Source organism: Filicampus tigris, chromosome 2, assembly GCF_054856515.1.
Source record: "Filicampus tigris isolate MCC_2025a chromosome 2, RoL_Ftig_1.0, whole genome shotgun sequence".
Taxonomy (NCBI): domain Eukaryota; kingdom Metazoa; phylum Chordata; class Actinopteri; order Syngnathiformes; family Syngnathidae; genus Filicampus; species Filicampus tigris.
In genome coordinates, this window is record NC_141218.1 from 9,791,081 (window position 1) to 9,806,058 (window position 14,978).

The 14,978-nt window shown below is 43.4% G+C and overlaps 1 protein-coding gene across 1 annotated transcript in view; it reads right to left on the reverse strand.

Annotated features, from left to right (window-relative positions):
- mrpl11 (mitochondrial ribosomal protein L11) overlaps positions 1-14,978 on the reverse strand; it is a 63,678-nt gene that overhangs the window by 4,513 nt on the left and 44,187 nt on the right. Inside the window, exon 3 of the mRNA XM_086021618.1 lies at positions 1,442-1,537. Within this exon, the coding sequence (XP_085877744.1) occupies positions 1,442-1,537 (96 nt within the window). The remainder of the gene's footprint in view (positions 1-1,441; positions 1,538-14,978) is intronic.

Consider the following 14,978-nt stretch of genomic DNA (forward strand, 5'->3'; position numbering starts at 1 on the left):
GGGTGGCGTGTCTTGTTTTCCACGCCGGTGTTGACGAGTCTCGCCGCAGACGCTGAAGATGGAACATCATCCCGAGACGGGCTCATCGGGCGATTTGGACTTTTGGTTTTAGCTCATTCACCGCAATGGAAGTTTAAGTTCCAACCGTTTACCGCCACCGGCGCTTACGTTCGCCAAGTACGTTTTTAAAGGAGAGGTGTGGAAAAAGGGTCACTTGACTGTGAAATTTGGGTTTGTAAACCACGATCATGACTAACAGATTCCTGTAGATGGCGGAATTGTGTCACTTTTTTGACATAAGCACAGCTTTTGAGTAGAAAATACAGACTAGGCGGCGAATTTTGGCTTGTCACGTCAATTATGAAGAAGAGAAATGCCAACGTGATGACGTTGGATACGTTTGGGCACATGACACTCAAACAGAGTATGTATATGTATAGTATGTAAGCATGTGTCGCCGTGTGTAAAAAGTGTGTCGTGGTACAGAGAGAAAAATTGTGCAGTTCATGAATGGCGAACGTCATGTGAAAAAAAAGCCACTTAACGTTCAGGCCGAGTCATGTGGTGAGTCAGCGTCACTCAAGGCAAGTTTCTTAGTTGGACATGTGAAAATACATTTCTGCTAGTCTTTTTTTTTTGTTCATTTACACTTTGACCTTTCACCTAATCAAAAAAGAATCACGTCAAAAACACTGGTCCGCTTGACTCTTGGATAAAAAAACCCTTTTCTCCACTTGTTGGTTATAAACCTGTTCAAACCAGTTGGTGAAAGCAACCCATATTCTAATCCTGATTACCATAGAACGGAAAAAGAAAAAAAATCTGGTGAAAGAAGAGAGTCAATTGCTTATTTGCGGTAGATTCGGTACTTGCATTGTCACGGAACACAATTTCCGTGGGTTGTGCACTGACTAACTAAAGCTGCGAGTGAATTGAGTAAAGATCACAATCATTTCAGTTCATAGTCTGTTTTTAATCTGTTTGCTTGGTAAGATTTTTCAGACCTAATATGTGCCTGGTTGGGAAATGCTGCACTTGGAATCACCTGCAGGTGGCAGTGATGCACTTTAAGTAGATGACATGTGCCGGAGAGTGAAATTTGAGGTGGGAGGGTGTCAAGTCAAATAATGAGTGGTGATGTGAGAGAGTAGTGTTGGGGGGTAAGGAGAGGGGGGGGGGGGGGGCAAGAACAAGCTCTTTTCACTCATTGCCATGTCTTGTTGGCACTTAATGCCGCTTGACTGCGCCTTCCTCTGGGTATTGCTTCATTAATGAATGCAAATGAAAAAAGGCTTACTTCTGCGCCCGAGTATGAATAATGGAGGCGCTCGGTAAATGTTCTTCAGCTGGCGGAATTAAACGATGCCGCGGTTGCGCGGCTCGGGTCAGGGCGGGGCGGGAAGCGACGGGAGGTCAAGCGGAGCTTGGAGGACGCGCGTACCTTCACGTTGATCTTGATCGGAAGAGGGATGCCTTCTTTCATCTCCTTGGTTCTCTCGTTGAAGTCCTTGCAGAACTGCCCGATGGGGATTCCTTTCTGCGAGGGGCGAAAAAAAAAAAGAGGGAAAATGCTCCTTACAATACAGTACTGTTAAAGTCAAATTTGTCAGCAGTAAGAATAGATTCAATGTCATTCTTTCGCCCGAAGTACACAAAAGTGTAAATATTTTTAAATGTCATTATTTTGTTTAGGTGCTACAAAGTTTGTGTTCATGGCTTTGTCTACTGAAATGGATTACAGAATTGCTATTGTGAATTCAATAATGGTGGGAAGCTGCACATGCCATAAATGTGTATAATTTAAATGTATAATATAGAACAGTAAGGAACTTGCGACAGTCCCGAGAACTGTCCGTGTTCCCGCCACATTTGCACAGGTTCCCACAGAAACGTGCAACTGTTGGTTTTTGAAGGCTCATGGGGGGGATCTCGAAACAGTCAGAGACACCAAGTCATGTATGCTCACGGGGGAGTTTGAAACAGTCTCGAGAACTGTCTGCGTTGCCACCACATTTGACCTTTGAGGGGTTACCGGTGGAATCGCGAAACAGTAACAGCATTAGAATGATCATATTTTTATCAAACAACTGAAGACAAGGCATACAAAGGTCACAGGGTACCTTGAAAGTATCCGTTTATTCGATCGAGAGATATAAAAAAGGTGCTCAGACGGTAAATTTATGAAGCTACTTGAGCTGACATTTTCAGTGACTTTTTTTTTTTTTTTTAAAACAAGTGGTGTAAAACATGAAATATACATTTTCCCTTACACTAAAGATTAATCATCCATTTATGAATGTCAGACAGGCTATTAATACACTTGGGAAAAAAAACGTTGAAAAAGACAATTATTATGAAGACATTTTTCGCCTGGCCGGGAACATGCACACAATGTGTGTAGGAAAACTGAACAATAAGTGAGGCGAGGGTTAAAATGGATGAAGGGGAGACTGCGTGTTGACCGTGTCTGCCCGGGGCCGCCGTCATCCATCAATCATAAACCCTCCGACAGGTTTGACTGCACGCATACAAACACACACACACGCGAGTAGCTAAGAAAATGTGCATAAAACGGGCTACGTTTGCATAGATGCCTACAGTCAAGTGTGTGTGTGTGTGTGTGTGTGTGGGTGTGTGTGCGCGTGTCATATCAGTAGCTGACAGTTTTATATTGGCTATAAGGCCCCTTGTTAAATTCACAGGGGAATGCACGTGTGTGTGTGTGTGCGTGTCTGCGTGTGTTCTGCATTGTTTATGTGTGCGTCTGTCACTCGGTTGCACGGGCGCCCACGGCCACACAAGGCCGGTGATGAATGAGCCTCCCGATCCTCAGCCCAAGCGCAGTGAAAGCAAAATGGATGGCTGACATTAAGTCAACATGTAACCCGCGCGCACGCTTCCTCGCCGCACGCGGGAATTCAACAGGCGACGTCCAATAACCAATCGAATTATTAGGGCTGCAATTTAAATTGGCCTTCACCCCGCGTCACCCCGTCCACCGGCCCGCCATCCATCCCAACGCAGTGATTGAAACGTTCATTTCGGAGATGAAGGCAGGAAAAAAAAAAAAAAAAGTTTAATGGAGCCACCTTCCGACTCTAATCACGGTTCTGATGAAAAGTCAGTCATCCCGAGACGCTCCACGATGACAGGGCGTAGGAGGCGTTCATTTGAGGTTAATGGGCTAGAAAGTTCTCTCAAGTCCACTAAAGGCTTCAAACGCACTTTATGAATGCTAATAATGTATCCATATCATAATTACAGGCCATTACTGATACGGTATAGGCAGCGGTGGCAAAAGCAATCACATTTTGTACTTACGTAGAAATAGACACTTTGCGTTCTGCAAAAAAAAAAAAAAAAAATACTAAAGTTTGAGTGACACTATAGTAAGTAAAAGTAAAAGAGCACTTATGTATTCAAGTAGAAAAGTCACACTGTTCAAATCCTTGGAATTTCAGCCTCTCACCAGTAAATATTCTCCGATTGCTGTATTATATTCCGTGGAAGTCAATTTATTATCCTCGTGTGGCAAACAGCTGCTTTTACTACAATGCTCAACACTTTTGCAGAGTTTCTGGCATTTTACAGGCCAAACTAGTGACTGAATCATAATCAGTGTATGATTATATGTCCCATTTTTGGACGTACGAGGTTTCCGCCCGACAGTGACGATATGTTCTTTGTCGGGCGTGCAACTGTTGTTTTTTGAAGGCTGTTGTTGTCAATCCTCGGTTATGGCGGCGGGTGAGTCTGAAATGCAACTTGAACAGCGGAACACTGCACTTAACCTTTCTTTGCTTGTGTGCCATGATGTAAAAAAAAAAAAAAAAAAACGACTAAATAAAGGTTGGAAAACAATGAGGTTCCCTATTGTTTCACAGTCGACATAATTATTTCCATACCAATATTTTGCAATAATAAAATGAAATAATGACATCCCCCAGAGGCCGTGTTTGTTTCTACCTTCCATTCCCTGCTGTGCTTATTAACCGAATTCCCCCGTCAACCCGACTACCTTGTACATGTGCCCTCCCTCCGCATCTCATAAAACATCACCCGAGTAAACAACAAGGGGAGGGGGGGTGATATCTAATTAAAAAAGATTCATATAAAGATGGCTGGGTATAACGCAGCATATGAATCGAAGAAAGCTTGTGGCATCGTCTCACTCACTCATGAGCTACCTCATCCCTGTCATTCTGTGCGCCTGGCGTCATCTAATGATCTCGACGCTTCTTTTTTCATGCCGCACAAAGCCGAGAAAAGCCCCGCTGCCCCGACGGAGATAACGGCCCCATGCGTGTGAATGTGCTTAAGCGCGGACAAAGGAGCGCCACTGCTAAACATAGACCGAGAAAATGACTTGCTCAACAGAAGTCGGACGCCGGAAAAAGGGCTCGGACAAACACGGCAAAATAAGAAAGACGTGCCAGGCCACATCGACAGTAAGCAGAGCCGCATTGAGTTTGGTTGGATGCGCAGATTAGCGCCGGTGTCACAAAACCACAGGTCGAAGGGGTCAAGTCCCTTCTTCAGACGGACTCCTTTCGACAATGAAATTCCTCTGATGCCGTGGAAGCGCCCTGATGGGAATCGCGACTTGTGCTGTAGGAAGTGGCTGCAAAAATGTCAGGGAAAGCCTACTAGAACAGCTGAACTTGATCCAAGTTATTTTTTTGGGAGGTGCACGTGAACCTGGCACAGGTGACAATTCGCAAGTTGTACTTGAGTAGGGGTATGTAAAAAAAAAAAAAAATCACTCAGGGTAAAGTTGAAGTAGTTATGCAATTCTTGTACCTCGTAATTCAAGTCCAAAATGAAATGTACTTATACATGAAAGCGGCAAATTTAAAAACACTATGTTACAGTCTTAGTAAAAGGCCATCAGAAAAAATTATAACTCAAGTAAAGTACAGCTACAGAAACCCTCTTCACACTACTGTGCAATATTGAATGGTCTTGGAACACTAATTATATTTTCCAATTCTATTCTTTGTCTTCTGGCATTACTGTTTATCTTTTGTTGCAAATATTTCATATTGTTTTCTTCTATCATACATATTTACATATTTCTGCGCTGCAGAAGCAGCTGCTTTCAACCTTATTGTACATGTGTATGCTCACAATAAAAGGCTATTCTAAGCTTATTCTATTTGTAGCGACATTGTCATTTTTCAACACATTACATCACAGCCGTCTGTGATGTGGACTTGTGAGTATTACCACATCACACTTGAGATCACTCAAATTGCCCTGAGCGCCCCACAAAAATATTCACCAGAGACTGGTGGTAATAGTTTAATTAAGTAGTTCGGGTTTGTCAGCCGCAGATGATGAGAGCATGCGCTACATTCATTTTGGCCAGAGGCTGACTACGTAATGGCGTAACCGCAGTATGATAAAAAAAAAAAAAAGAGACATGTTGCAAGCGCTCTTTTAAAGGTAATGTGTCAAGAAAATCCGCTTCAAGGTTGATTCTTGCACTTCTTATCGCATATATTGAAGTAGCAAAAGCGGCGATGGCGGCCCGGACAAATGGCTAACTCGCCTCACCGCGTTCAAGCATCTAATCATCCCGCAGCTCCGGCAGCTGGATAAATCCTCTCCGCATGACTGACCGGAGCGGCGTGATCTCCGGGAGAAAAATGGCTGCGACCCATCACGGGAAGCGAGGCCTCGCACAATGGCGGCTTGTCAAGGACAACAAGGTGTCGGCTGCGCGTCTTGAAAAGGACCTTGGAGATCGTGCGCGCGCCGATTGAACGTCAATCCCGTAACGATGTTCCTCGCCATTAAATCCGACGGCAACAACGTCGGGTAATTACTGTGTGATGTGTTCGGGATACTCGCGGCCCACGCTTTTGTTCCTCGCAATTACAGGGGCAATTAGACATTTGCAATTAAATTCAGAGATAGGCCTATTTGATTGGACCTTTCCGGGAAATTCTCTGCAATCTTTTCTCGACACTTCCCTGGTGGCCTTCTGTGTGACAAAGTAAAGAAAGCTAAAGCCCATTTGGCTAATACAGAGGCCTATAGCAGTGTTTTTCAAACTGTGTGCCGCGGATTGGCAGGTGTGCCGTGGGAAATTATCTAATTTGTGTGCCTGTGCCTGGCAGCGTAACCATGTCTTTACTACACGGTAGTACTCTTCCATACCAGCAGGTGGCAGCAGTAGCAAGTAGCTAATTGTCCTTGTTTAGAGACAGGCGAATTAGTGACGCACGTTTATCCAAACAGGCCCATGTTTCACACTAAGTATCAATATGAAACATTATAAAATACTTCTTTCTTTGTGTTTATTTAATTCCTATTCAAGACGTTATAACGTCATTCTTCAATGTTAAAAAATGCTTTTATAAACAATCTAACACTAATATTGTTAAAAAGCTTTTTTTTCTCAATTTCAGCTGCTGGTGTGCCGCAGTATTTTTTCAGTGATATAAATTAAAAAACACTGGCCTATACCATCTGCCGCTGATATACAGTTAGCAAACAACACTGTTCTGTTTCATGCTGCTACAGTGAACCCCTGTTGCAGGTTTTGTAGCAATCCATTTTTATGGGTTTTACAGTACACAGGCAAGACCTGTTTTTAAGAGTTGCCCTCGGTGTGATGCCGCATTGTGCCGAGCAGCACTGAGCGCTATTGGAAGACATGTAGCATATATTATTTTCTCAGGCAAAACATTTTGACTGATCTTTTCAGACCTGTTCTGTGACAAAATAAGCGCCAAACCTACCAAAAAGGAAGAGTTGACTCTTTAAGTATTTAACTTTGAAAAATACTTTGGAGAAGAAAACAAGCTTTTTGTAAAAAGCCGTTCGTCATTCATTCCATGAACTGTCATCTTTTCTCAAGATTGCCACACACAATTTCCCCTACTTATTGTATACTAAACAAATACATACTCTATTTGAGTGTGATGTGCCTAGTCTTGTCCCATTTCCAACGTATTGGAATTTCTCTCCCTCATAATCTCCGTGACGAGCCGAGATTCACCCACCAAACCGAGGCCGGCGGTCGTGAAGCGTCGTGGCGTCTGAATGCGCCGTCTGTCTGGTGTAGTGGTCACCATAGAGCTGAATGCATTGTTTACGTTTTTATAATCCGCCCCCGCCCAACAGCTTTCCGGTTGGATTTTTCTAACCATGAGAAATGGTGGCTACCGCCGCCGATGTTATGGAAGGGTATTACATCTTATGCATGCGCAGAAGGTACTTTAATGGTCAGCGTCGCTGTCTGTCGTCGCGGTGTATTCCTCCAGCGTGACGTGCCGACAGCCGGCCGGACGCCACAGCGGGTAAGCGTCTGTCACTGTTGGCCGGCGTCTTTTTGGTCTATCTAGGCCTTAAAACTTTATCTCCTACTTAAAATGTGAAAAAACGTACTTGCCGAATATATACGTCAATGGCAGCAGTGTGTTGAAATACCAAAAGGTCAATGCTAATTTCCATTAGCCTGTCTATGGTGTATTGCATTATATGATAGCATTATGCAGGATTGCTTGAACGCCATTGTGTAAAAGCCCTTAAAAAACAATCGCTTATTAAAATATCCGCACTATCGTCGGGGTCGACTGTACTTGATTGAACCGCCCGGCAAATTCTCTGCAGGCTTTTCTTGACACTTCCCCGGGTGTTAATGTGATTGGCCTTTCAGCTTCAGGAAGCCTTTTTAACAAGACGACGCACTCAAGTGGCGCGGCGTTTGGACAAGTGTGGCGGGTGCGGGTGGGGGGTGACTCGGGAGGCTTTTCAGAGGGCGACCCGAGAGGAACCGCTAAGGGGCAGCCAAGTAGCCGGCGAGTGTAAATATTTGAACAATTAACGGCCGTTTGTTTGAGCAAGCTGGCGGAGGGGCCTCGGTGGTGGTGGTGGTGACGGTGGTGGTGGTGGTGTGGGGCATGTTTATGCATGAATGCCGCCGCCTCATTTTAATCTGACAGGACTATCTGTTGAAGAGTGGATGCGAGTGCATATTAAGCTGCCGGGGAAAGCTGACAAAGGGGAAACGTTCGGCCCGCGCGGTCGCAGGTGTGTCCGCAACGCAGCCAACTGAGCTGCAACAGAAATTGGCTGAGAGATGGCGGGAGATGGCAAGGAGACAGGAGAGAATAGGTCAGGCAATGTATTGTGCTCACGGAAGCGTGGCAAACATGGAGATAAAGAGCACGTGCGTGGAGAAGGGCCTCCGGTCGGGATTAATTGCCCCTGGCAGACGAGGACGGGGGAATAATTGCCTCGCGTAGGCGACATGGAGCGCTACCGCGTTAGGGAGGTCGCCACGTTAAAGGACTCGGGAGCTTGGTGGGAGGCCAGGGTCATTAAACTCTTCTGAGGGAAACACTCATTCATTACCTTCATTACCTTGTACACTTAATCTGCCTCGCACTCTGCGTTTTATACTGTGGTGAGGGGTCATGGACAGCAAAGGCCTTCTCTGCTGCTCTAAATACTAGCAGAAGCACTGACCAGTGCACATGTGGTCAATTTCGTATTTTTTTTTCAGAAATCAATACTATTGACCTGCCCACATGTCGCCATTTTTTTCATTCTTTTTTTTTTTTTTTTTTTTTACACATTATCAACCAAATCAAAGTGTTGAAAATAGCTTGAGAGCAAATCTATTAGCTCCTGTTGACATTTACACCGTCTGAGAAGGTATCGCAAAATTCAGCCACTTCCTTCACTCTGAAAGAGCCGTGCAGCATTATGTCACGTCAAGGGTGAAAGTTTGGATGTTTTCTTGGATGATAACGATTGAAAACAGTTCGGTTAGCTACGTTTGAGTGAGTCTGTTTTACTAAAAATGGATCGCATTAAAGCTTTGGTGCCGGAGGAACTGAAGGCAAATGCGCGCAGATTAATTTATGTCCATTAAACTGCTTAGTCAGCTCATCAATTTAGTTATTGAATCACTCATGGCTCTAAAAGTTTGGGACGCTGATGTAACACAGCGGTAGAAAGGTAGTCACTTTGGCGACGCAAGGATGAGTCTACCTGACAGTGATGATTTATGACTTTAATTATACTATTTGTGCCATGAAATTGTAATTTATTAAAATTACAGCCAACCAAGCATTTACATTATAGTGTCCTATCATATTTGCTGCACCCAAAAAAATTGTATAAAATGTAATTTTTCATTCATTAGTCTTTATTGGCTAATTTTTGTATTGTAAAAATAAATACAGTAAAAATACAGATAGATTTATTTATTTAATTTATTTATTTAAAAAAATATTTATTTATTTATAAAACATAATTCACATTTTATTGTTAAAATAAAGTATTTTACAGACACATTTTAACTCGTTTTTTGTTTGATGATCTGGCCCATTTGTGGGTTTTAAAATTCAAATGCCGCCCTAGAGCACAATAGCTTGCCCACCCCTCTTCTATTCTGTTCATTAAGAAGTGTTTCTCTCTGCTACAGTGCCTCCAGTACATTGAGATGCCAATTTATATCATTCATTTATTTTGCAGAATCAGAATCCAGCCTTTGTTTGTTGCTTGCCAAGTGAATCTAATCCGCCCAGTCGTGCTGGCATAGGCAAACTCGAAAAACCGTTCCATTGCTAGGTTTCTCGAAAGCCTGGTTCACACGGCAGGATTTTAAAATTGTCGGCCGACTTACAAACTTTGTGAGATCCCACACGTGACTAGGAAAAAATCATGTGCATTACAGATGTTATCGTACAGTTTGTGGTGTGCAGCCACACGGAAAGATCAACACGTCAGATATTCTCACGTCAGACGGAAAATCTCGCAAAACCCCTCAAGGTTAAATGAGACTTCGGAGTGAACAAACATGGCGGTTGAAAAGGCATCAGGGGTCTCAGGCGGCGTCTTGACGGTGGCGCTAGTTTGCGAATGATTTTTAGTGGAAGAAAGTGACCCAAAAAGAAAAGACGTTGGGCTCTGTTGCGCCATGACGGTTTTCATTTTGGATTCCCACACGCTTCTTCACCGCCCTGTCACCTCGCTTTCTGATTGGCCGTACGTCGCTGTCAACCGGCTGCGTGCTGGTTTGTCCTTGGGGCACAGCACACGCCGTGCAATGTCGGGCCCCAAAAAAATTCAACATGTTGAATATCCCCGATTTGAGGTCCTTCCGAGCGACCGACATCAGGCTGAGCACACCACACACGGCAGGATTATCTTCTAAAATTATATTTGGAGACATTACGACAGTCGGAACTGACCTACGATTGTCGGGAGGGGAGATTTTTTTTTTTGGTTACCAAACTCCTTTTTACAGTAGAAAAACTATTATCCTTGACTTCTGATTTTAAAATGAGTTATTCATGAATTTGTTGTGTATATTTTATAATATCAGGAGACAACCATTTATATGGTTTCAGTCATAACGGCACTCCGAGGGAAATCGTAATTTCAATGTGGCCTGCGACAAAAAATGAATTATTAACCAATCACATTTGAAATTTGTCCTCACAGGGCCAGGACGCTGGCCCTTGATGATATGAGCAATTTTCTTCCTCGGATTTGTTGGTCACAGCAAAAATGTTCAACAAGCAAAACACATCTGGAGCAACATGCAGACTTTAACAGATTTAATAATCAGCTCATCTGATGAGTATGATGTATTCTATTGTTTTTTTTTGTTTCGTTTTCGGTTTATGCCATGTCATCAGCTAAATATTGTGAATTGCTCCAGATGAATTCATGTGGCACACTTGTGTGCTGTTATATTCTATTTTTTCACAGTATTGGTGCTTTGTATGATTGTGGCATGATGGTGGTGGTTTTATTGAAGGGATGGCTTAAGTCCATACTGAAGGCCCAGGTACCAAATGCATGGCCAGCCAATGATTTTTTATCACAATCGTCCCTTGCCAGAGCATCCTCCAGCTGATTAGCTCTCATGCTATGTGCACAGTGCCAACTGGAAACAGACCGCGCAGCTCACAGCACAAAAATAAAACCAGTACACTCTGGTCATGCCTTTTACACGATTTTCCACCCCGGAATTGGCAGCTCTGTCTCAAAAAACAGAAGAAAAACAGGCTCACCGCCAGTCTGCAGTCAAGTGCGATGAAGCTGGTGAACAGGTAAGCAGATGGAGAGCAAACCCCGTGGCTAATTTTTAAAACCGCCAAAACAAAGACTCCATACGATGGTTATTCACACTTGAAACAAAGTTACATAAAAGCCAACACTAGCTAGAGGCGTCTCGACCGAGAAGACGCAGAAGAATGTCCTGTTTGGATGGCAATAGGGGGAGGGAACAAAATGGATGGCATCGGGCACCTCAATATTCCATTTTCAACTCCATTAGGTCTCCCACACAGTGCTTTGCTTCTGGCCACCTCAAATGATTAATCACGTGTTGAGGCTGCAGCGCCAAGCAGCCTGAACGACACTCAGCTGAAACTCAACGCTGACCGAGGGGGGTAACATCACTAAAAACACACACCAGGTGAGGTTTTGGCTTCCTCGCATCAAACTAAAATATTATGTGATACTTGTGTTATGATAGTCTCCAACAAGTTTAGCTCTCACCAACTAACCAAAAGGATCAGCGGCCTGGCCCATTATGGATACATTTGGAATCTGATTGGTTAAAGAAAGAGTCCCATTGCTAATGTATTTTTCACTAATGATTGTGAAAGGCGTGGGTCTATTCGACTAACATGGCAACCCAGAGGCTGGAATGTGATTGGACAAAAAAAAAAAAAAAAAAAATCTAGCATCCACATACACAGCAGTGCGGCGAAAAACAACCACTACTGAATATAAATGAATATAAGACTATAGGAAATAAAGTAATACATATTAACGGAAGTAATACAGTGATGCCTTGAGATATGAGTTTAATTTGTTCAGTGGCCATGCTCGTAACTCAAAAATCATCTTTACCCATTGAAAAGAACGGAAATTCAGTAATCTGTTCCTACCTCTCCCCCCAAATTTTAATACGGAAAATCTCACTCTATATTATACTTTATAAAACCATATTGGAATAACATAAACAAAAAGTAAACAATCAAACAGTTTGTGCATCACTACTCATTCATAGCGGCTCCTTCTGGTATTTCTGAATTGGTCACAAACGAAAACAACGATTATATTAGTCATTTGTGACAAATGATAATGAAAATATGCCAGTGAGTATTGTTATAGTGTCAGTATACATGTGTTGCGTCACCGTTTGTGCTCAAATATTTGTTGCTTAAAGGGCTGTATAACCGCAGCAATCAATGCTAACAGTGAGCATGTCAAAAGGGATTTTCAATTATATGCTAGAATTCAGCTTCAGTTTCTTAAGTCAATGTAGTTTGGTCGTTTTAAATATGCATCATGTGATTCGCTTTGTTCTATGCTTAAATGCGAGACGTTAGCCTGTCTAGGGCATTTCACATTATGCGTAAGCTAGTGCACATGGAGGCAAAGTTATGTGGTCGTTTTATTCATACAACATTTGTTTTGTTTTAAGTTTAGTTTTAGTGTTATCTTCAACTGGGAGTGCCATCTCGAGTTTTTGCACAAGTCAAAGCAAAAAAAAAAAGAGTTAAAAATCAGTTAAACAAAGACTCAAAAATTCGAAACCTCTTCTGGCCTTTGACGGAGATCAAGTGTGCATGTGTGACCTTCAACCACACCCATGGGGGCGTAAAAGGGGGGAACAGTGTCAATACAGAGAAGTGGGGAAACAGCAGACACTCACAATCACAAGTGTGAGGAATGGAAGAGGCGCGCCGGCCAGCCGACAGCGTGCAATGTTGCTGAATGTGACAAGAAGGATGAGTCACCGTCCCCTTTTCACACCGGTCTGATTAAAGGTCACTCTAAAAGCAAGCCCAGCGCACTCAAAGTGTTGTGCTGTTACTCTAAGTGCAGAGTGAAGTGCTTGCAGATGAGACCACGGGACCCTGCGGACACAACAAAGCTATGAAATCGTAGAGGGAGACACATCAACAAGGGGGCAGAGACCATAAGGAATTGGCTCTGGGACCAAAGGGCTTAGGGTGCACATTGTGACTGCGTTAATATGCTTCCTGAGCACTGCCTGGGCCCCCAAATTGCCTCAGGGTACAACATTCTGAGCTGGAGCGTGATGCTAAAAGCACAACCGCGCACACACAGCGTGTAAATGGGGTACAGTGAGACCACAACAACCAGTCAATATTTTTTATCTTCTTGGGGTTTTTACAATGTACAGCCAAGTCGGAATTTAGAGTTACACAGCTCCAGTGTAGTAGAATGTCGTGCAGCACTGAGCTCTAGATATGCGGCGTTATTAACTCATTCGCTGCCGTTGACGAATTTTCTCGTCTTTTGACGGACCAGCCATTCAATCCCAGGAACTTATTTATATTTTTTTCGCTTTTATTCAAACGTTACGGTATAAGAGGGTCTGAAAATGTCTGGTAGTGAATGAGTTAAGAGCAAGAAGAAGCAGAGAAGGTCCCCTCCTAAACTCCAGTAATATTCATTGTTCCCACTGAGAAGAAAGAATGTTTCCGTATTCACAGTTTGTATGTGTTGCTGCTCCATGTGACTTAAAAAGTCGTTTGAAGGTTTAGCATTATAGTTAACATCTATGCTAATTTCAATTAGCCCGTTTATGGTTTTTCACATTATACGTTAGCATTATGGTAATAGACTTGAACATTCTGGCGTTCAAACAGGCAAGGTTGAATTCTTTTGGGTTTGCGGGTCAGTCGTACAGTAAACTTGAGACCGGGAGTGACAAATAAAATAATTTGAAGAAAACCTGCTTTGCCTCTTATGCGGAGAACTGTGGGCCTCTTCGGAAAGTCAAATCCCAAACATTAATAGCCCCTTTCTCAACCTTTGTGGAAAACCTCAACAGAGATGAAAAACTTGCTTTTTCCTTTGAATATTTCCTAGAATAATGAAACACTTACAAAAGGGCAGGTTTGAGTTGAGAATGGGGGACTCAGCTGTTACTGAGCACAAGGTTGAGATATCTCTTCCAATATGTGTGCCTGTTGGCTTCTCACAACGGGTCCTCCAATTTTACTGGGACTAGCGGCATAGCCACTCTCCTGTGAAGGCCGGTGATCAAGCCTTGAAAAATATGTTTTCAGACAGATACACACCAGAAGTCAAAATGACCTCTCCCTGCTGTGGGTTCACATGAATTTATTCTACAATATACCCCCCCCCCCCCCCTTTGTAGTTGGAAATGACAGCACTGTTTTGAATGAATTCAACCCTACCTTTCCACTTGGCTTTGCCGATAACTACGAGTTAGATGCTCTGACCACTTGTCCAGTGTGGCGCTCGTCCTTTTAAAAGGCTGTGTTAAATTCCACCCATCTGCCCGTGAAAGTCTCAGAGCTGCCGTGGAAGCGTGCAGCGGGCAGGCTGCAGTGGCACACAGCATGAAGACAGCTTGCAGTGAGTGAAGAGGAGGCGCTCTAATTAAACTTGTATCATCTGCCTTCTGCTCTAAATGCATCTACAGGCTACGAGCATCTCTCGCTCCACTTCCTCGCCCGCCTCATTTGAAGATGGGGTGGCCTGCTCCTTTACAATGCTGATAATCTACACAAAAGAAAGGGGAGGGGGGCGCGATCGGAACCTAATGATTGCAGTTGTACGGCGTCCCAGACATAGGGAGAAAAAAAAATTCAATTGTGGCCACAATATTGATTAAAACGTGCACAAAATGCCAATTTGGGGCCATGAAATACTCATTTGTGGCTGCTGAGTAGCCGGTGGTGCGCTAGTTGAAAGACTGTCTTACAAGTAATGTTTTTTGACGCTACTAGTGCACCCTATTCATTCATAGCAGTGCACTGAATTTACGTACTACAGTAGTGAGGAACAAAGATCGTACTAGTACACCGAGCTTAAGATGGATATCAAGGATATTGAATAAATGCTCGAATTGCTTTCAATTCCAGATGTTAAGTAGTGTACAGTTTTGGCAGACTAGTAACATGAAGCACTAGCAAGTAGTAGCATGCCAAAGTTGCTCT